General features: G+C 46.3%; 1 protein-coding gene across 1 annotated transcript in view; it reads left to right on the top strand.

Moving 5' to 3' along the window:
• The window catches only part of Spt-I (serine palmitoyltransferase subunit I), a 29548-nt gene extending 22548 nt beyond the window's left edge, over positions 1-7000 (top strand). The window contains exon 12 of the mRNA XM_065440799.2: positions 280-7000. Coding sequence (XP_065296871.1) covers positions 280-447 — 168 coding nt within the window. The 3' untranslated portion in view covers positions 448-7000. The remainder of the gene's footprint in view (positions 1-279) is intronic.
• The last annotated feature ends 13678 nt before the right edge of the window (positions 7001-20678 follow it).

Below are 20678 nucleotides of genomic sequence, written 5' to 3'. Positions count from 1 at the left end.
ATGCACCCACAGCTGCCTATGGTGTGCTGCGAAATCTCTGGGCTAACTTGCGGGGATTTAACATCATATCCAGTAACCACTAAGCGCATGCGTCGCCTGCTCAGGTGCTATTTAAAGGCTGGTAATGACGAAAATTAGACAATTTGCAAGCCCTACAGGTTTGCCAAGATTGCTTCTGTGTTATATGCTACTCATTTCTAACCAATTTAGCTAAAGTGAAGTTTTGTTGCAGTCCGTCTTTTAAATTACGCGACTTCTGTTCTCTCGACCCATCTGCAGGCATGGGAGGAGGGCGTAGCGCTGACCCGTGCCCGGTACCTCGAAGACCGGGAGCACCGACCCAAAGAAGCGAGCATTCGCATAGCTGTTTCGGCCTCTCTGACTCAAGAGGACATTGAGCGTGCCTACAGTGTCATCAGACAAGCAGCCGAAGCTGTGCTGGTTTGATGGCGAAAAGGGGCAGAAGCTTTTTGTTTGTTTGTTCTGTTTTTTTTTATGTGTTTTGTGTCACACTTGGGCACCAGACTGACCGACTTCTTGTTACTGCTGCGCCTCAATGACCACGCTGGTCGACCCAGTATGCAGGTACAGCAGCGGCAAAACCCAAACACGTCTGGCGACGACATTTACGTGCAGAAGGCTTGATGGCCGCCGTCTGGCACATGGACGTTGCGCAAGATTCTGCTGTTTCAAGGGCAGTTGCATGACTGCTCATTTTTCTTTAGTCAGGCGGCCAGCCACATGGTTCTCACATTGCAGGACCTCGTGGGGGTGCTTGTGGTAGTCCTGCATTACGTTATGTCAACAGAGCTTCGGTGTAAGGCTGCCATCTCGTGAGGTGAAGCATAGGAGCACTCTCGCCTTGCAGCTGCTGTGCTGTTGTTTAGTCAAATCAACAAACTGGAACGAAGAATAGTAATGTTCCCGAAACGTTCAGAAACTTCTCACACTATGCCATTGCCACTAGGAAACTTAAGCTTGCATAAAGTAGCAAGAAAGTGCCTGATTAGACATTTTACAATATCGTCATTGGAGTGTTGTATTGTCGCAGCAGATGGAGTGTGTTCTTTTTGTTTCCATTTGATATCTTGTTCAGAAGCATGACCTCTAGAAACTAAGTTTCAACGTCTTTGATCTACTGCATATGACCATCATTTGGCAGGTGGCCTTCGATTTGAGTCCAAGTTGGTACAACCAAGATGGCTGACGTTGCTTCTTCAGCAAAAACATGTGCCTGGTGCTGCCATTCCTCAGTTGCACCGGTTGCTGGGCCTTTAGCTCCGGCAGTGCCTTGAGGAAAAGCTTGTCTATGTCGGTTGTTGTTCTGCTGGCGCATCGCAGTATATTTAACATAGGACGTTTCTTGTTATCCCTTTGTACACAAGAAGGCATGGAGCCTACATTGGCCAGCCTGTGCGTTCTCTTTTTCTTGTTGTTTTCTGTCCGAGAGATTTCGCCGCCTGTCAGCCTAAGTGTGTTCTGATGGGGCATTATAGTTTCTGCATCCCTGAATCGCACGGCTGCCTCATGCTCGATGCTAACGACATCCGTGTTTAATGGACAGTTTTAACTTTTTTCTTTTCGTAGCTGTTTCGGATGATTGCCGACACATGAGTGTCACTGCCGGTGCTATAGTTGGGCCAGCATTGAAATGTTCGGAGGGACAAGGGCTCTTGTTGGAGCTGGCCTCTAATGTAAATGTGACCTCCGACTTTAACCTTCCTGTGAGTTAGCCATTGTCAGAAATTCTGTGTCTGGAAGTAATTAGTTCATTTTTGCCTCTGACGGGCCGCAGAGCCTCAAGAACACCAATGTTTGGGAATACTTGGCGTGGCCATTGTGATTGTAACTGCATAAATCATAGCGACATTTGCCAACTTATGTGTGACGCTCGTAGCTTAAGTAACGCAGGCAGAGCCACACAATATGAGTAACAACATGACGGTTTGTGAGCCAGCTCGCTCAAGATTTATGTTTTTCTTACCAGACTTTTAGTTGCTCTCTCCACTCCTGGGGCGACCTCTAGAAGTGATTGTATGAGTTTCCTATGTTCCATGCAGCATGATAGTAGCCATCAGCCAGGGATGGGGGAACTTGGCATTGCTGCTGGCTTTGCAGAGGTTAAATCCAGCAAGCTAGAGAGACAATTATCTGTTCAGTAACCATGCAAAAATTGTTGTCGTTCCATGCGTTATAGTCATGTTATGATAGATTCTCTTAGGTAAAGAGAAGTAGACCTCACATAGTCGGGATATTTAGGTTTAGGCTAAGAAAAAAAATGTCGCTGGTCGCAACCTTAATTGATTCTCGTCGATATCGGCATTATGATTGTTTGATATAACGAAGGTATCTTTGCATTGTGCAAACGCGACTTCGTTGTAATGAGGTGCGAGCGTATTTGCAGGTTTTCAGCACCATATGTTGTAGAATAAAGATTGAAGAAGGAAAACTTCGGGTTCCAAGACCTGACTTTCTCCTCAATATGCGTTTTTTCACGGTCAGTCGGTTTCATTTCACCTCCCATTGAATTTTCTGCCAATTCCGAATGCAGCTCATTCTTGGAGGTCTTCAATTTCAGTTTGTCCAGAGGTGGCCTGCTGTTCTTTGATTCCACCTTTTTTTCACAATAGACCAAATGTGAGTCTCTGTGCTGGCTTGTGCAATTTAATGCCTAATTCTTATTGTTTATTTTTGGTGGCCTGCTCGAGTATTCAGGCACTTTGGTCCATGTGTACTTGTTTTCTAGCATATTTACTGAGATATATATTTTTTTTGGGGTGGGGGGAGGGGGAGAAGTTCATTCATTTCATAGAAGGAGTTGCAGGGTGGGTGGTGCTTTACTTGGCTAGATTTTGCGTCCGTTTCTCAACCATGTTTTGATTTAAATCAGTATGGGAACTGAGTGACTGCTGTGTAATGAAGCGTCATATGGCTGGAAGGAAGCCCGTGTCAGCCATTGTTTACTGTAAAAGCGTAACATACTGTGTTTGGAAAATCGTGGGGCAAGATTGCGTTGTGCTTTTCCACGTGTGCATGCATGTGTGTGTGTGTGTGTGTGTCCATGAGTAAGGAGGAACAATGCTCCGAACATAATGCAATATTTCATTTTCTTTGTTTTTCCCCCTTCATGAAATGGCGAGTTCGACTGCCATACGACCGAGCTGTGCAGGGAAGCCGACCTTGTTGTGCGCTAAAAGTGGACAGGAGTGCATAGAGGGAAACGCACCCTGCTAGGAAAGTGGGATGGTCTCTTCGCTCAACACATTGTGAGCAACGAGTGGATCGATGCATCACCGTAGTGGTTTGCGCTCTGTCAAAATGTACAACGGCTTGTGGTCGACGTTCGATTTCATTGGAATCGTAATATACAGTATTATATACCAAATTCTTCCTTCTTTTTTGACCGAACGAAATTCACAGGCAGACATTCCTTCAACTGGATTGCTTGCATACATTACATGCACAATATGTAAATCGAAATGCACAATTAACTGATGAACCACATTTTACAAATTGCTTTACAGCACGTGTCACAAATTATGCATTGCAGCCAGTAAGTTTGCTAGCCATATCGACTTGGAACAAACTCTGGAGCTGGCAGCTGTTTTGAGCTGCCATCACAAAATTTTTTGTAGAAGTGCACTGCTGTTCACTTGATTTTTTTCAACAAAACGCTATTTTTTATGCATTGAAGCACAAAACTGGATAGCCAAAGTATTTTGTGCCACACTTTGCAAATGATTATGTCGAAACTGGTGTCATCCTCAGAATTCTTTTTGAGTGGATAATACTTGCAAATTGACTTGCTACAATTTTTAAATTGCAATTATGCCACAAGGTGGTTAAAAGCTTTCTGCAGTGTTGTTGATTATTCAGTTATGCACTTCAATTTCTCGTGCAAGTAATTTTCACCTCTTGGAGTAATCCAGCTTAAGGTGTAGAATTGTGCTGTCTGCCATATGCAACTTTTAAAAATTATATTCAGTTAAAAAAGAAAAGAAAAACCCATTATAATCTCTGGTTTGTCCAGTTTTCCCTCGCAATATGTGTATAGCTGTTTTATCGGGCTAAACATGGTAAGCATTCATAGCTACATAGCGAGGAGGTCCTGCAGGGCTTAGCATGTATTTGTTTCACTTGTTTTTAAGCATCACACCCAAGCATGTTGATTTGTGTGTGCTCAACGACAGCCTCTGTTAGAAGCAGGCTTGGCTTGGCTTGAGCTTGTCTCATTAGCAGCAGCAACAACTTCTGCTACGACCAAAAATTATTTACGGGTCCTCAATAAGGGTATGATGGGTCCACTGACTGAGTGGCATTGCTCTGTTAAGAGACGTTGTAGGGAAAAGTTTTTTGAGGTATGCTAGTAAATTAGCCTTCTACAAGCAAAAAAAAAGAGAAACACACTTGCTGTGGAAAGATGCTTTGTAACTCGGAAAATACAACTGGTGGCACGACCACCTTGAAGTTCCCGCACCTATTCGCCATGAGGTCACGTATTTTGACACAGTCTGCTAGGGCCTGGTTAATTTTTTGTCAGTAACGATAAACTAGAATCCTACTTAAAAGAGGGAAATACTTGGCAAGCTTTGAGAACTTCTTCCGAGCCCCAGCCACCCAGATAAGAAAAAATTACGTTAATATGCACGACATCACACCGATGTACTGGCACAAGGGTTTCGGCACGAAAGTAAAACAAATTTCAACTTAAACCTTCTTTTTATCTCTTAGTACTGAATCTATTGCAGCTAAACCAATGAAAATAGAGTTTTGAAACAATACTTTATCAGTCAAGGGATTTAGTGTTTCCTTTTAGTGGTACTTTAAGCTTGTCAACTTCACAGTCTGGTGTTGTTGGCTACAAAGTGCTCCTACGTGAAAGGCATGGCCCTGCATTCTTGAAGCATCTTTTCTTTTTGTAAGGCCCATCCTCTATTGGGCATTTCGGCAGGGATCATCTGGCTATCACGTCGATCGTTATCGCGAGTGGTGGTTGCCTGAATGTTGGCCAGTCGGAAAAGAATGCTTTTGTGCTGCAGAAATTTCCCAAATGTGGGTCATGAATTAATTTTGTTCTGTACTGTCGAATGTTTCACGGCAAACTGTGTCCCTGCAACAGAGAAACTGCCCCCCCCCCCTTTTTTTTCTTTCTTTCTCTGAAGAAAAACCAAAACTTGCCACTTTTTAAATTTCAGGCCTAAACTTCAGCGCCCTTGACGCCAGGGTTACTCAATCAATTTCACCTTTTTGTATGTATGTGTGCACGGTTTTACTTACCAAATTAGGTGCAATCTATTTTGCTTTTGTTAACTAGCAACCATCCTCAGCCAGACAATGTGCAAGAATTTCAAGGTGGCCATTTCCACACATTTTCTTTTTGTTTGCAGTAAGGCTAACATATTTGCAATCCTAAAAGTAGACAATACCAATCTAGCTTGGGTTTAGATGTCTCCTTGGTGAATGTAAGCAGAGCGGTCGTTAACTTCATACTTTCATCTCGCATGACGCCTGCAAGAGGTGTACGCTGTTAGGGTTATATTGACTTTATTGCACATTTGTGACAGGCAAGCAAAGTAGTGTCGGGCACATTTAAAGAGAAGCACGAAGCACCTTTTAAAAAGAAATTCAGTGCTGTTTAATTTCTCACAGTGAAAAGTGTCTTTGTGGACTAGCAGCGTTAATTCTGGTGTAAACGGGAAGAATTCTAGTATGGTTCTGCCTTCTCACGTTTTTATGCTGTTCTAATTCATGGCGGTCACATTTTATTGTACAAAAAGCAAACAAACAAAAGTTGTCAGACTGGAATAAGTTGTAACAAAGAAGCAGTTGTCCTGTTACGAGACGTGATGCAGGCTGTGTTTCGTTTTTGTGTCCTTTTTCTTGCTTTTTTTTCTTCTGGAAGTGTTAACTGGTTGTCTTGGGGACAAAGAGTTCAGATTGAACATGTGAAAGTTTTACAGCTACTAGACAAAACTTGCTTGCCCTTATTGGAGGTATTCGGGAGTTGATGTTTATATTTGTTGTCGGTCACATTCTCAGCAGGTTGATCGATTTACCTACTAGACTTCACTTGATTACGTGGACTTTTGTGTGGGAATGTTCTGCACGAAAGTTCGTGAATGGGAGTCTGCTCTGCAACGCTGTCTTATGCTGACTTGTATTCACATGAGCTGCACATGTTTGACTGAAACATTTTCTTTTAGCTGCAGTAGCTTAAGAATTGTGCCGTTTGTGGCAACATTGTAACAAGGCCTTTTGCCAGTTTGAGTTGCTCGTGTGTGGGATCATTTCTTTTACATTTGTCAGAAAATGCTTGGACTTTCTTATTATGGTCTCAAGCGCATATCGTCAAGGGACCACACTTTACTTTTCTATCTTTGATGAAACTTTCCTTCATGAGTGTGTGCAAAGTTGTTTGCTTCCAAAAGTTGACATGTAAGAATGCTCTGCTGTGTGTACAGTAATGCCATATTCCTTTTTTTTTTCTATGTATAAATAACGCCGAATTGTTCATTATACAAGACCACTGGACAAGATGTTCTCTTCTGCAACATTGGTCATGTGACATGAAGATTGCTTTTGCAACCAGGGTTGTTTGCCTAGTGTTGAAAGCTTCACTACTTGTGTTACTGCTGGAGCTTTCTACCGTCTTTTTGTTAGAGTAAAGCACAGTAAGAGGTATATATGTATACGTGCAATATGATTCATTGTGTGCGTGCATGTTTCATTTTTGAGTTAGTCGGTTTGACTAGGAATGCGAAATGTCAATTCTTACTCCCAGATCAAGCCTATTTGTATTTGTGCGAGCACAGGGGCCCTGCAACACTATTTGAGCATGGTGATGAAGCTGTTTATTTCCTGGACTGTGCTGTCATAAATATCTGAGCCAAATATTAATTCTGTATGCACTGCAACAAGGAGTTATAGTTTGTTGTCATGTGTGCAAAGGCCTGGTTTTATTGAAACATTTGAAAAAAAGATTTACATTTGAAAAAAAGACCTTGCGCTTACTGTTGCTTCGTTTTGCTCAAATGTTGTAACAACATTGGATGTTATAATGCCACTCGTTCTGTGTAACACTTGGCACTGTTACTTGCCTCATTTTTAAAGGGGAAAAAAAAATGTGAATTTGCCTTCGCTCAACATTTCACATCGCAGCCCCTCCCCCAACCTTGCGCTTAAGGGAAACAGATCCTGAAGGCCATGCTTTGTCATAGAGTAGATGCCGGAAGCGACCAAATGGCTTCTACATATTTTGAACACTAGTAATGGTGGGGAGCTCAGATGAATGCAACTTCGCATCTTTTTGTGACATATACCAGGCAAGAAACGCGGCCATATATAAGGCGGACCATGAAAAGCTGTCTTGCTGAAAAATTAGAGCGAAATGAAATAATTGGCGAGCACAAGATCGACAGTTTTGTGCAAGATACATGGGATTTTTTTCAAACGTGAAATGGCTTAGCAGTGCCTTTGCCAGAACTGCAGTGAGGAGGAGGAAATAGCTTTATTGTGTGCCCTGCGAGTTGGTGGGGAGGGTCAAAGGACCCCCCCTTGGTGACGGCCAGGAGTATGTGGGTCCTGGCGGCATCCTTGGCCCGCTGGACGGCCCATAGTTGATCCTCGAGGGCGGGGCTGAGCAGGAGCTAAAAAAAATTCTGCCAGAACCCACCTCGCGATGTGATTGATGTGATTAGTACTAAAATAATGAGATTTATGAGGCACGTGCTGCAGCCAGGCATCCCTCGCGCTTCCCTCTGGACATGGTGTGCCTCTAGTGCCGCCACTACGAAGTCCGCGCGTGGCCTCCGAGATCCGTGCGCGCCAGTCTGTGTGCTTTTTCACACGGCGGTTAGATACGGACATGCATACATACACACACACACATAGCAAAGTGGGTGAATTCTCCCTCCAAATGCTAATCGCATTAGTGAGAAAGCCGAGAGAACCAAACACATAGCTCGTAGCAGATAGTGTGGGATTCTCTAGTGGCGCAGTACAGGACTGGAGGGGCAACACTATAGCCTCAGAGAGCCATTGCACCCGATCTCGAGGTCATTTCAACACCGAAGGTCAGCACATTCATGGGAATCTTGGCAGGCACCATTGTTTCATAGTGGCACAGTGCATTTGGATCTTGTTGAGTTTACAGTGGGGTGGACTTGATGCCGAGCACTGCGCTGCGATCACTAAAAACGAAAACAGAGCAATGTACGTAACAAAAATTCTTGGAGACTCTCTAAGCAGCTAAAGCTACAGAAATCTTGGACTAGGTAAAGACTTAATAAACATGCTTTTCAATTCGTGTATTTGAAATGAACTGCAAAGAAAAATGCAGTATAGCCAGTTTTTAAGGCAGCCCACCTTGAAATAAAATGTCCAGCAATTACTTAGTGTGTGTCCTCGACGTCTCCACACACGTAGCAACACTACATAGGTATGAAAAAGTGCCTGTAACTTTAAAATATATCTAATTTAAGGCAATGCATTAAACATTTGGTGGAAGTTGCTGCCTCTTTTTTGGTTACAATATTTATAGCGCACTTCACATCATTGAACAAAGCTCGCTCGTAAACTGTGCATGCTACCTAAGGCCAGAGCAGGAAAGAACTTGGGTTCCAATCCATGCTGTAAAGTGGTTGGACAGCGGAGCTGTGAACGACACCTAAAACGATTACTCATTGTGACATGGCTTGAAATAATTCACATGACATTCAAATGCACTTTACTTAATTATTAGCCAAAGACCTTTAAACGGCCCGCAGCTTGGCTTGCACTGCTACTTCAGGCGCCTACAAAGAGTGGACCAGAGACGAACAAAATGCACTTAACCTGGAACCACAGTCGAACACACACACGGAGCAACTAAATTAAAATCCTGTGTCGAAAAATTTCTTCTCAAATTTAAAATTTGCACCCTTGAAATGATTGCATTATACCTGTGTCGCTTGGCCACATTTCCAGCTTCACAACATTCATCATCATCCCGCCGTGCTTGGCACTTTTGCTCGGCGTCCTGGGCATGATGTTCATCCATGGCACAAGCACAATGCCGTCGTTCACATTGTTGTCTCTGTTCTCCTTGCCACACTTTGTATGCGCGCTGCTCTTCAGGAGTCCTCACTATACGTGGCCTTCCCATAGCATTGTCACAACACAAATGCAGTGCGTTCCTAGGCGGGCCCTCTTTATGTATATGTAATGTATTGAAGTCGCATCCTGTCTTACAAATTGCGCTGTCACAAACCTTCACTTTAATGTTTATTTTATATGGGCATTGATGCCATGCCCCCTGTTACAAGCGGATGTCGTTATCAATCATTCTGTGCTTCCCATTGTTAACAACCTCCTTGTAATCCATCATGTTGACATGAGACGTGTTTTATGCCTCTCTTTATCAAAGTGACCTATGTAGTATGCGCTATAAGTGTGATTCGAAAGGATATTCACAGTTTTCGCTTCAATTTTAGACTACGATTGCAGTACCTCCGTAATTGGCCCAAGAAAGAGGTTATTTTTGCCCCCCACCGACACAACAAATGCTTTGGGGGTACAGGTATACAGCTTCGCTGTAAAAAGGAAAAAATAAATGCAAGTGTCCATAGACTGATCACTAACTTGCACTGGTTGTTTCTGAAGGGTAGACACAGAACTAACCTACAGGGACAGAGTTGAGTCCTACGTGATGTGTATGATGGGAATAATCTAGTTAAATCTTCCTGTGCAGGTCAGCACTGCAGCACATGGCCTTGTACCTTTGCTTGCATTGACGACTATTCTTGTCTGCCCTTAAGATAGATATTCCAGACATTTTATAGCTGCCGAATACGTACCTGCTTCTGGGTGGTTGGCCGTACTCGTGGAAATGTAGACGGTGGCATTTGACTGCAAGGTCTGTCAATATTCTGGAGTGCAAGGCCTCTTGTTGTAGTGAAAGGATATGTTATAGTATAAGCGAAAGAAGCACGACGTTTCATATGTGTCTGCAACCTGGCACTTCGGTTCACGTGTTCTTTGTGTTTTGTGAGAGCGTCTGGCTTAACTCATGCCCTATCATTTAATGCTGCTTGTGTCTAATACCTTTACCATTAATGCTAGATTGCCGAATCTTGCTGCAATGCCTTTGCAGAGGACTGCTGTAACGTGCCACAGCGACCACTTAATTTCTTGAGAACACCCTTTGCGATGTGCTTAAAGATCTAGTAGGCAACAAAATTGAAAGCTTTTTGGTCAATGAATCATGCTACCAACTACGCAGAGCATACTAGACACAGGAAAACACTGAATTTAGTGCCAAGACGGCAGTGCCAGGCCTGATGCTGCAGTTCATCTTCAAAAATGAGGGCAGTCGATGCGATCCATGCGACACTACTGCATTGGCATCAGTTTTTCCCCCTAGAAGGTGCGGCGTCCATTGTTAATTATACAGCGCACAGAACACGAACGCAAAATGCGACTAACGGAACACATGACACGTGTCCGTACTTGCTCGGGAGCAAAGTGCATTTGCTGATGGCCGAGCCTGGACTATGCGAGGCCACATCACAGCGCACTGGGCGCGCCTTTCGGGTGAGGCTCCCCCCTTCCACTTGTGTTGGCTTCCTCTCCCCTCTTTTGCCGCATACAAGCCAACAGACGGGTTTTCATTCACACGACCATTCTAATGCGGACGCATTAAAAAGGGTAGACAAGCTATTATGAAAGCGCAATAACCACGGAACCAAGTCTTCACAAGATCCCCCAGCCGTATATATTGATGGAGCAGGCGACTAAAGAGTAATCCACACTAAGCAGGTTTCGGAAGCCCCTGCTAGGGGGCGACTTTGCTGTCCTAGACGTTCACTGGCTGTTGCACAGAATTGTACCATCATCATCATCAGGCTATATTTCTGATGTCCACTGCAGGACGAAGGACTCCCTGCGATCTCCTGTCTTGTGTTAGCTGAATTGCAACTTGCGCTTGCAAATTTTCTAATTTCATTATCCCACACAATCTTCTGTTGTCGACTGCACTTCCCTTGGCAACAATTCTGTGACCAATGGTCCACCGGTTATTTATCCTAAGCATTTCATGGCCTGCCCTGCTCCATTTTCTCCTGATATCAACTATAATATCGGCTATCCCCATTTGCTCCCCGATTCACACCACTCTCTTCCCATTTCTTAACATTACGCCTAATATTTTTCGTACTATCGCTCTTTGTGCGATCCTTGTTCTTGAGCTTCTTTGTTAACCGCAATAAAGCTTCCGCCCCACGTTAGCACCGGTAGAATGCACTGCTGTGTGCACTTCAACGACAAGGGTAAGCTCCCAGTCAGGCTTCGGTAATGCCTACTGTATTTACTCCAACCCATCTTTATTGTTCTGTATATTGCCTTCTCATAGTCGGGCTCCCTTGCGAGTAATCCTGTGCAGACTCTAGATGCCGGCTGGCTTTCCTAAATTCTTGTTCCCTTGTCACCTAGGCTATTGATCATTACCTTTGTCTTTTGCATATTAATCTTCAATCCCACTCTTACACTTAGTCTGCCAAGGTCTTCAATCGTTCGTTTGTTGTTATTCGTCCCCAGTGCTGCTAACATCACCATGTAATCTGTACACAGAAGTTTGCCGAGATAGTCGCCGTGATCACTCCTAAGCCTTCCCAATCTAATAGCTTGAATGCTATTTCTAAGCATGCAGTGAATAGTATTGGACAGATTGAGTCTCCTTGTCCGACCCGTTCTTCTTAGTATAAGTTTATCGGCCGTATACACTCTAAGAACAGCATCGATAGCATTTCCTGTCGACAATGCTATCATGCTGATAACGCGCGTGCCGTTCGTTACTGGAAAGTACCGGGCTCGCAGCGTCAAAAAGGAAACGCATCAAGGCAGATGACGGTTATCGTTGTGTGGCAAAAGGGGCACTCCAAAGGGTGTAAACTGTTCTTAGAGTGTAAACTGCTGTAAACATTCGCTTACTAACTGAATGAACGAAGCATGGTGTAAAGTGCGAACTTGGGCCGTTTGGTGCCTGTTGCATAAAAACGAGTGACGGCGCAAGGCACAGCTAGGCCACAAGAAGAAGACGGACAAAGCGCTGACGAAGCGTCCCGTCTCCTTATGTCCCGTGTCTTGCGCCGTTATGCACGCACGCCCTGGCAACCATGAACACATTTCACTCGATGACCGCGGACACTCGCTGTCAGAATGCTGGCGTGATGATGAGCGAGATAAAGAAAAAAAATGGCTGTGGCTTAGGTAAGGTTAAGCCCAGGATGCGAAGCATACTAGCCTTTATTTTAGTTGTTGAACCACTGTTTAGCCTGGTGAACTGCTGTTGCTTGGCTATATTTGGTTCGGCTAGACGAAGAAACAACTCATGCATTACTTCTTCGCCTTCAAGAGTGGAACGCGACAGCGTTCCCGTCGACCCGCCAAGGGGTGTAAGACAATGGGCTACAGGGCAGCGACTACGCGCCCCGCATTGGACGCGGTGAGCGTCGAGCAAAGCAGCGTTCGGCGCGGCAACGAAATGTGCGCCTGAGCAAGAGACGCACGCCTTAGAAACAGCGCGTTTCTAAGGCAACACCGCATTCACTAGAGGCGCTTTTGTACCGCTTTGAAGCGTTGTACTCGTGGCTCAGTGGTAGCGTCTCCGTCCCACACTCCGGAGACCCTGGTTCGATTCCCACCCAGCCCGTCTTGCAAGAGTTGAGCCAAAGCCACTTCTCCTCTGTCGTGACGTCACGGTGTCACGTGATTTCATGGTCACCGCCGCGCCTGAGGAGCTGGGTTGAGCCCTCGTAATATGCTTCGCATAAAAAACGCAAACTAGGCGCGCAAGAACACAGCGCACACGACGCCCGAGGCTTCTCGGGTCTCGCATAACGTTTGCACCCACCGTACATTACCTCCAAGAGGTAATGCCATGCTATACGCCATGTGCTGTCGCGGCCGGTAGAGAAAGGGACTAACCTTAAAGCTCCTTAAACTTCCGTAAAGTATAGTGCCACGCTTTGAAGAATGCCGCCTCCTCGCGCGCTCCGGTCGAGGCCGACGCCGCGTGGCTATTGGCCTAATAGGATCACGTGGGCCCTCGGGCCGTGCACCAGCGCCATTTTTTGCTCGAGAAGCGTCTACGGAGTGGCGAGGTGCGCATGTTGGCGCCGTTGCTACGCTCGAGCAGTGTAGGCGGTGCCACGGTCGAGGAGGGAGCATGAAATAGAGGAGAAACGAGGAAGGGAGTGTCGTTACTTTACGAAGTTTAAGGGGTTTTACCTAACCTCCCCCCCCCTCTTCCTTGCGCACGCTAAAGCCCCTTGATGTTTGAAAGTAGCGACACTCTCCTCCTCACGGCGCTTTCCTCCTCGATTCTCCTCGCCCGCCGGCTGCGCACGGCACGCTATTCCTCCTTGGCTACCGCGGACGGGCCGCAGGATTCTATGGAGGCGTGTTATTTTGGGCCAGTTGCGCGCCCCAGTGGGGTTGAAAATTTTGAGAAATGCTAACAGCAGCATCGATAATGCTAGAGGCAACATTTATGACGAGGTTGGTTTTTTCCTAAAGCCGTATGAACGGGGTATACCGATGTAAAAGGAGCTTTTGAGGCGAGTTCTATACTCCAGACAATTTTTCTGCCGCATGATGAGATGCTTTATATCGTGCGTCTGATATAGTATTGCTTGTGACACATCCCTTTGTGTGTGGCTTATTAAGCGAAAGCCTTAGACCTCTGTATCGAGGTCCCGTTGTGGGCTACAGAAAATACCACGTGACCGAAGGAAGGCGGGAAGCGAACCAAAGCATGTGCAGCCGCGCATAGGAGATGATTAATGATTAGCAAAGTAATGATTGGTTAGGATTGGATTAAGATGAATTCGGGTGTATTAAGGAGGGTTAAGGTGGATTAAAGTTGATGAAAGTGGATTACGGTGCATAAAGGAGGACAAGGTTGGATTAAGTTCGATGAAGGTGGGTTAGGGTGGATGAAGATGTGTTGAGGTGCATTAAGGACGATTATAGTGGATTAGGGTGGATTAAAGTGCATGAAGAAGGATGAGGATGGATTAGGAAGGATAAAGGTGCATTAAGGAGGATTATGGTGGGCTAAAGTGAATTAAAGTGAATGAAGGAGGATAAGGGTGGACTAAAGTAGATGAATGTGGATTAAGGTGAATTAAGGACGATTATATCGGATTAGGGTGGATTAAAGTGGATGAGGAAGTAGTAGCGTTGGTTAAGGAGGATTAAAGTGCATTAAGGAGAGTTAGAGCAGATTAAGGTTGATGACGTCGGATTAGGGTTCATTAAGGCGGACTCTCGTGGATTATGGTGGATTAAAGTGAATGAAGGAGGATTAAGGTCGATGAATGTGGATTCGGTAGATTAATGTGCATTATGGGGATTATGGTAGACTAATCGGGCTTAATACTCAATGAACCCTTATTCACCTTAGTCCACCCTAATCCACCTTAATGCTCCTTCATCCACCTTAATCCAGCTTAATACTCCCAATCCGCCTTAATACAACCTAATCAATCTACATCGCCCCTAATGCACCTTACCTACCATATACGTTCTTACTCCTTTATCAACCGCGATCCATTATAATCCGTCTTAATCCTCCATCATCCACCTTAATCCTGCTTAATAGTCCCAATCTACCTTAATACACCCTAATCCACCTCTATCAAACCTAATCCAGCTCTATGGTCCCTAATCCACCTTAATCGGTCTTAATTCTCCTTTAGCAACCACAATTCACCTTAATCCACATTAATCGGCCTTAATACTCCTCCACCCACCTTAATCCTCATTCATGCATCTTAATCCTTCTTAAGGAACTCTAATACACCTTAATCTTCTTTAATACACGCTAATCATTAATCCTCCCTAATCCATTTTATGTCAATCACTAATGATTCATTAATTAACTTGGGCAATCATTCTCTTATGCAGGCGCGGACATGATGTGGGTCACCTCTGGCCTTCCTTGGGTCACGTGATACCTCCAGTTTGCAAGGCGACCTTGAAACAGAGATCTCAAGGCTTTAGCCTTAAAACTTCAAAAAACTCAATGTTGACTAGCTAACGCTCATCACCTGCAATAACACGGGTATACTTGCCACTAATTTTTTCAGGGCGCAAAGCACAATCTATAAGGCTGCACTTCCGAGTGAATAACAACAGTTCGCGACGTGTGAGGGGAATATTAAGCATACTGAGGACAACCGCAACATAAACGCTGGTGAGCGTTTATGAGCGTGCGTGGTGGGCGTGGTGAGCGGAAGAATTTAAAAAAATGCAGCATTACGGGATGCTTTGCTTCGAGCTATAAGAAAGACGCCTCAGCTCGCAAACAACGCTGTTCTTTGTCGGAACAAAGTTCTTTCGGCCATTGTCATGCAGCCACTGCTTCCTGCGCAAGCCGTCACGCTTTCCTTGTGGTATCATAAAAACGGCATAACCATCTTCAGGCTTCTTGCTGCAGTTATATGCGCAACAGCCCGGCATAGCGCTAGCACATATAGCAGGAAACACGGCGTACAACGTTCGCTACGCTGAGCTAAAGCGCCGAGCCAGCCGTGCTGAGGAGGAAAATGGCGCGAACGAAAAAGAAAAACACAAGCAAAACTCAAGATCTGCGCGTTTCCAACGGCAGGGAGACCAATCGTCGTGCAGAAAAACGGGGGCAAAATTGGTTACCGCGGGGGGAACGCACAAGGGGCGAGGAGGAGGCGAGGAGGTCGCGCGGCGGCGGCAGAGTTCAAAGAGTGTCGCTACTTTCAAATCATCAAGGGACTTTAGCGCACGCGAGAAGACACCGCCACATCAAGCCACCAACCTTCTCGGCTCGCTCTAGCCCGCTTTCGCTCTCCCCTTCAGCATACGGCGCGCGGCTGCGATCTCGCGGCAACGTTGGCGGCGGCAATTCGCCTGGAATGTCCATATAATTGACATCGCAATAAAACTAAACAGTCACGAAACAAGGAAACTAGATGTAGGTGTGTTCATTGAAGGATATAACTAATGCTAGCAGCTGCAGCGCAGCACATTGCTTTTAAGGGAGACGAACATGGTGGTCATGGCCAAACACGGTTAAAACTCTATCTCAACGAAACCCGATGTTGCGAAGTTCCCGATCTCACGAAGAAATTCTCATTCCTCGGCAAGTGCCCATAAGATTTAATGTCATTAACCCGAATTAACGAAACTAGCTTATATTAAACCCGCTTTAAGGAAGCTTTTCCATAAATAAATGAGTAAAGAAAGCTGTGATTTCTTTCCGTTTTTGACGCAGACGGGTTTTTCTTCGAGCGTGCGCTCTAACGCCATCGCGTTAAAACATCTACGCACCATAGTCGCGGCCCTAGCTTTATTTTGACGAGTCTGCAAGCAGCGCTCACGCACGGAACAACGGACTCACAGTCACTAGCGTTCTTACGTACCAGATGGCGCTAGGCGCGGCGGTAGTTGGGCCACCGTCGCGGACTTTCTTCACGCGCAGGCGTGCGTTTTAGCGGCTAATACAATGCCGCGGTACCTTTTGGGTGTCGCGACGTTATAATCTTAGATTTCGGAGGAGCGGAAAATCCCCCACTCGATTTTCCGAACTTCCCGGTTTAAGGAAATAATTCGAGCGTGGTCCTCACTTCGTTAAATCGAGTTTCAACTGTATATGAACCCTTACCCTAAATCGACAAGAAATTTGTAGGAAAGAGGGGCACTCTCATTGAATGGCTGGAGATTATCGAGATTATCGGCTGGAGATTATTAACGTTACCAGCCCTGTGCCTTTCGCTCAGGTACTGGTGCGTGCGCGCAACAACTGCACGGCTCTCCTGCACCAGATTCGTTCGGAACAGTCCCCACTCGCATAGGTCTCTTATTTCTGGAGAATCGATCCAATAGGTGTTGTCTTTTACACTCTATAGAAATGTTTCCACCATCGGGGCCTGTTTTCTCCCTTTACAATAATCAGTAATTTTACGTGTCTTTCCTTTCTTTAAAGGGCTCCTCACCAGCTCTGGCCATTTTGAGCTGAAAAGCACCGTACATACAATGCGCGCCAGGGATCGTGTCGGCTAAGTATTGCATCGCTACACGCCGCGGAAAGAGCTGAAATTTCAAACCGAACGCTGTTTGCCCTACTCCTCGCGGGCGCTGCGCTGCGTTCATAGCCGGGTAATAATAATAATAATATTTGGGGTTTTACGTGCCAAAACCACTTTCTGATTATGAGGCACGCCGTAGTGGAGGACTCCGGAAATTTTGACCACCTGGGGTTCTTTAACGTGCACCTAAATCTAAGCACACGGGTGTTTTCGCATTTCGCCCCCATCGAAATGCGGCCGCCATGGCCGGGATTCGATCCCGCGACCTCGTGCTCAGCAGCCCAACACCATAGCCACTGAGCAACCACGGCGGGTTCATAGCCGGGTAGTCGACGCGTATCGCACAAGTGCGCCTACATGCTACATGGCAGTGCTGTGATCGACGTCGCTCATAGTGGCACGTGATTTCGAGAATTATTCAAGGCAACATCTGTTATTTGTGTAATCTGTTGCTCCAATAGACGAACTGAAGTTTAGAGAAATAATAAAAAAACACACCTGCGTGTTCTTTGTTTTACTTCGTACGTAGCAAGATAGATGTACTTCTGTTTCGTCTGCTTCTTCCCACGTCGTGCAGACGCGCTCGCAGACAACGAAACTATGTCATTTGCTAACGCGTACCAGCGTGCGCGATCATGCTCTGTGATCCGCTTGTGTCTGTATCAGTGTTCGTGTAGCGCTGACTTATACCGCTGGTCAGGTGCTCTTGTGCAAAGCGCGCAAAATCGTGCGCTGCGAGAAACGAGACAAACGCAACAGCTCGCGCGCGACACCGTCAGCGGAAGTGCGCCGCGCAGCAAAAAAGTGAGGGAAAAAAATGGAGGGGCCCGTGACGTATGCGTCACGTGATTCTTGAGCTTCGGTATGGGGGAACGCAGGGAAGGAATTTCGCTTGCGGAGGCTAGACGGGGCGAGTGGAGAGAGTGTCTCTCTTGGCAGTGGCGCTCGCCTCCTGAAACCATGAGTATACGCGGCACTGAAATATTTCGATCTCGGCTATTAATGAACCAATTTGGAAAATTTATGCGATGGAACACTCCCTATAGAGGGCGCGCAACAACTTCCAGCGTATAACCAAAATGGGCTATGTGGCCTGGTGAGGGGCCTTTTCACACTGCGCGTCCGGTATCTTCCAAACCACGAACGGCACGCCCGTTATCAGCGTGACATAGCATTCTTCAGCGAAAATTGTAGCGAGCGCACAGTGTTCAAGAAAGTAAACGAAACGAGACAGATGACGCGATTATTGTTTGGGAACAAGATACGCCTCAAATTGTGTAAACATTTTTTTTACATATATACCCGCGCACAACTTTCTATGGCAACTAAGGGAAAGCTACGGGGGTAAAGCACGCACAAGTGAGAACTCTTATGAAGAAAGTCCCACATTTTGATCCGCGTTACCGACACCGACAATTATGGCACTCCCTAAATGACGGTCCCTAATACGGTACCCCAATTCACCGACAATTACGGTACTCCCTAATGCGAAAATTGAGCGCCGCTCTAAGTGTTTTTATTTATCGATATATCGGTTTGTACGGACAGTCTGTGTCGTGGGCAAGCTGCCAACGGAGCGAAGTGTGGCGTGACTGCCTCGCTTAACGGGAGGTCGCGAGAGGCAGCGCGTGGGTGACGCGTGGGAGCGATGTACAGCAGCAGCCGCCGCAGACAGACCTCGCAGACGACTCTGGCGCCATCTCGTAGCGATCGTCGCCGCAATGCGTCTTGTGCGGCACTGCGCTTTTCTTCTCACGCCTTCGCGATACCCTCCTCCTCCGCCTCATGGTTCCGCTGCACCCTCCTCCTCGCGCCCCCTTCGCTATCGCAATCTTTCATCCGCCGCTGCGCTCCGCGCTCGCTCTTTCATCCTTCGCTGTGCTCGTTCGCTCGGTTACGCCGACACTCGCTGTAGCAACGGGCACCTAGGAGCTGCGCTCTAAAACACCTTATTTACAACACCTAAATACGACAAAATACACCACTGAGCGTCCGACTTGGCTTATTTTTGGGGTTTTGGCTTCCGCGTATGGGCAAACGCGAAAGTATCGCACGTGGAAGCAGAGTCGATTGAGCGTCTCTTCCGAGGAAAGAAAAGATCTGTCAAACGCTGCCGGACCAGGCGGACTATTTGGCGCAGTAACACATGTGCAGTAGCTCCGCCCCCTTTTCTTTCCCTTCATTGCCCCGGAAAGTTGTCCGCTAGACGAAAATTTAGAATAGTGAATTCGGATCGAATAGCAAATTCGATTCGTATTCGGATATTCGCGCGCACCAATTATGAAGGAATTTACTGCGTTGTGGGTGAGTTTCATGCTTGAGAGTAAGCAACAGCGTGTGATAGCTGTAATTGCTGTCTCTCAGTACCCAGACAACACAAAACATCCCGTGGATGTCCCGGAAAGATCCGAACGTCCCGACTTTTTTCTAGGACGTACTGAGGACGTCCACAGCACCATGCCCACGATGAATTTTTAAACACATAAATGTTCTTGACAAACTGAGATGCAAACGTCATTCACAAGTACAGAGAGAGTATGTCTTGTAATCACAATGGGCCAGCTCATCAATCAGCTTATCGGAAATTGCAACCTATTACTTAATCACGATGTCATAATTTGTGCCATCGCGTGGCTCAGACGCTGCTTCCGCGACGCTAGATAACTCACCTTAAATAACGGTGAAATTTCGTGAACAAGACGTTACTGGTAAATCATAAATGAATGTTACGTGAAGTGTGCTTGAGTTTCCTTTCATTTCATTTAGCCTTTTTTTTTTAAAGGTGGGTGGGTTAGAGTTGAGAGCCTTGTACGCATATTCGCTGTGCGCTGCGTTGGCTTTAGCGAACTGTTGTCTGCAACGCTGCACTTCGAATGGCAATATTTCTTCTTACAGCGTAATTCCTTGTTAGGGTGTGTATATATATATATCTAGTGACTCGATCAGCTGGGACCAAGAGAAAACTTCGTCCGTGGGCCGATACTGAAGGGCGAGTGCCGGCCGTTTGGAAAAGCCCGCACGATCTTTGGCGCGAAAGCCTCTCCGTCGAGCAGGGCTTCCCGCAGTCGCGAGCGGTTCGACACGCGAAACGCTGGCAGCTGACTCACCAGCTGCACATAACTGAACGCGAGATCAATGACCGGCCGGATTGCGTCCACAAACCGCGCACTTCGTCAGCGTTGTCGTCAGCGGTGCCAAGCTGGCCAGGCATCATCAGGAAGGTATGAAGGAGGGGCGCAAGTCGCGAATCTAGACTTCGCTAAAAACCCCCAGAACTGTGGCACAAAACGAGCGCACAAACTACGTTTTTTATGCTGCAATTGTCCTCTATTGATGGCAAATAAATTCATGTTTCTCATCAAAACATGCAATTTAAACAATAAATAGTTGTTAAATTTGAACATAGGTGTCGCCACAATTTGCAAGTTTGCAGTTAGTGGCGCACTTTGCGTGCAAACTTTGGAGGCGAGCTTGCCTTTTAGTTGCGCGATTGTGGCTCCGAGAAACGCCTCCGCCGGACGCCTCTTCTCGAGACCGGTGGCGCCAGGGCGCGCAACGGTCGCCTCTCTGAGGCGCGCG

The sequence above is a fragment of the Dermacentor albipictus genome, chromosome 9, assembly GCF_038994185.2.
Source record: "Dermacentor albipictus isolate Rhodes 1998 colony chromosome 9, USDA_Dalb.pri_finalv2, whole genome shotgun sequence".
In the NCBI taxonomy this organism is placed as follows: Eukaryota; Metazoa; Arthropoda; class Arachnida; order Ixodida; family Ixodidae; genus Dermacentor; species Dermacentor albipictus.
Note: the sequence above shows the minus strand (reverse complement) of the source record. Positions and strands in the feature narration are given on the sequence as shown.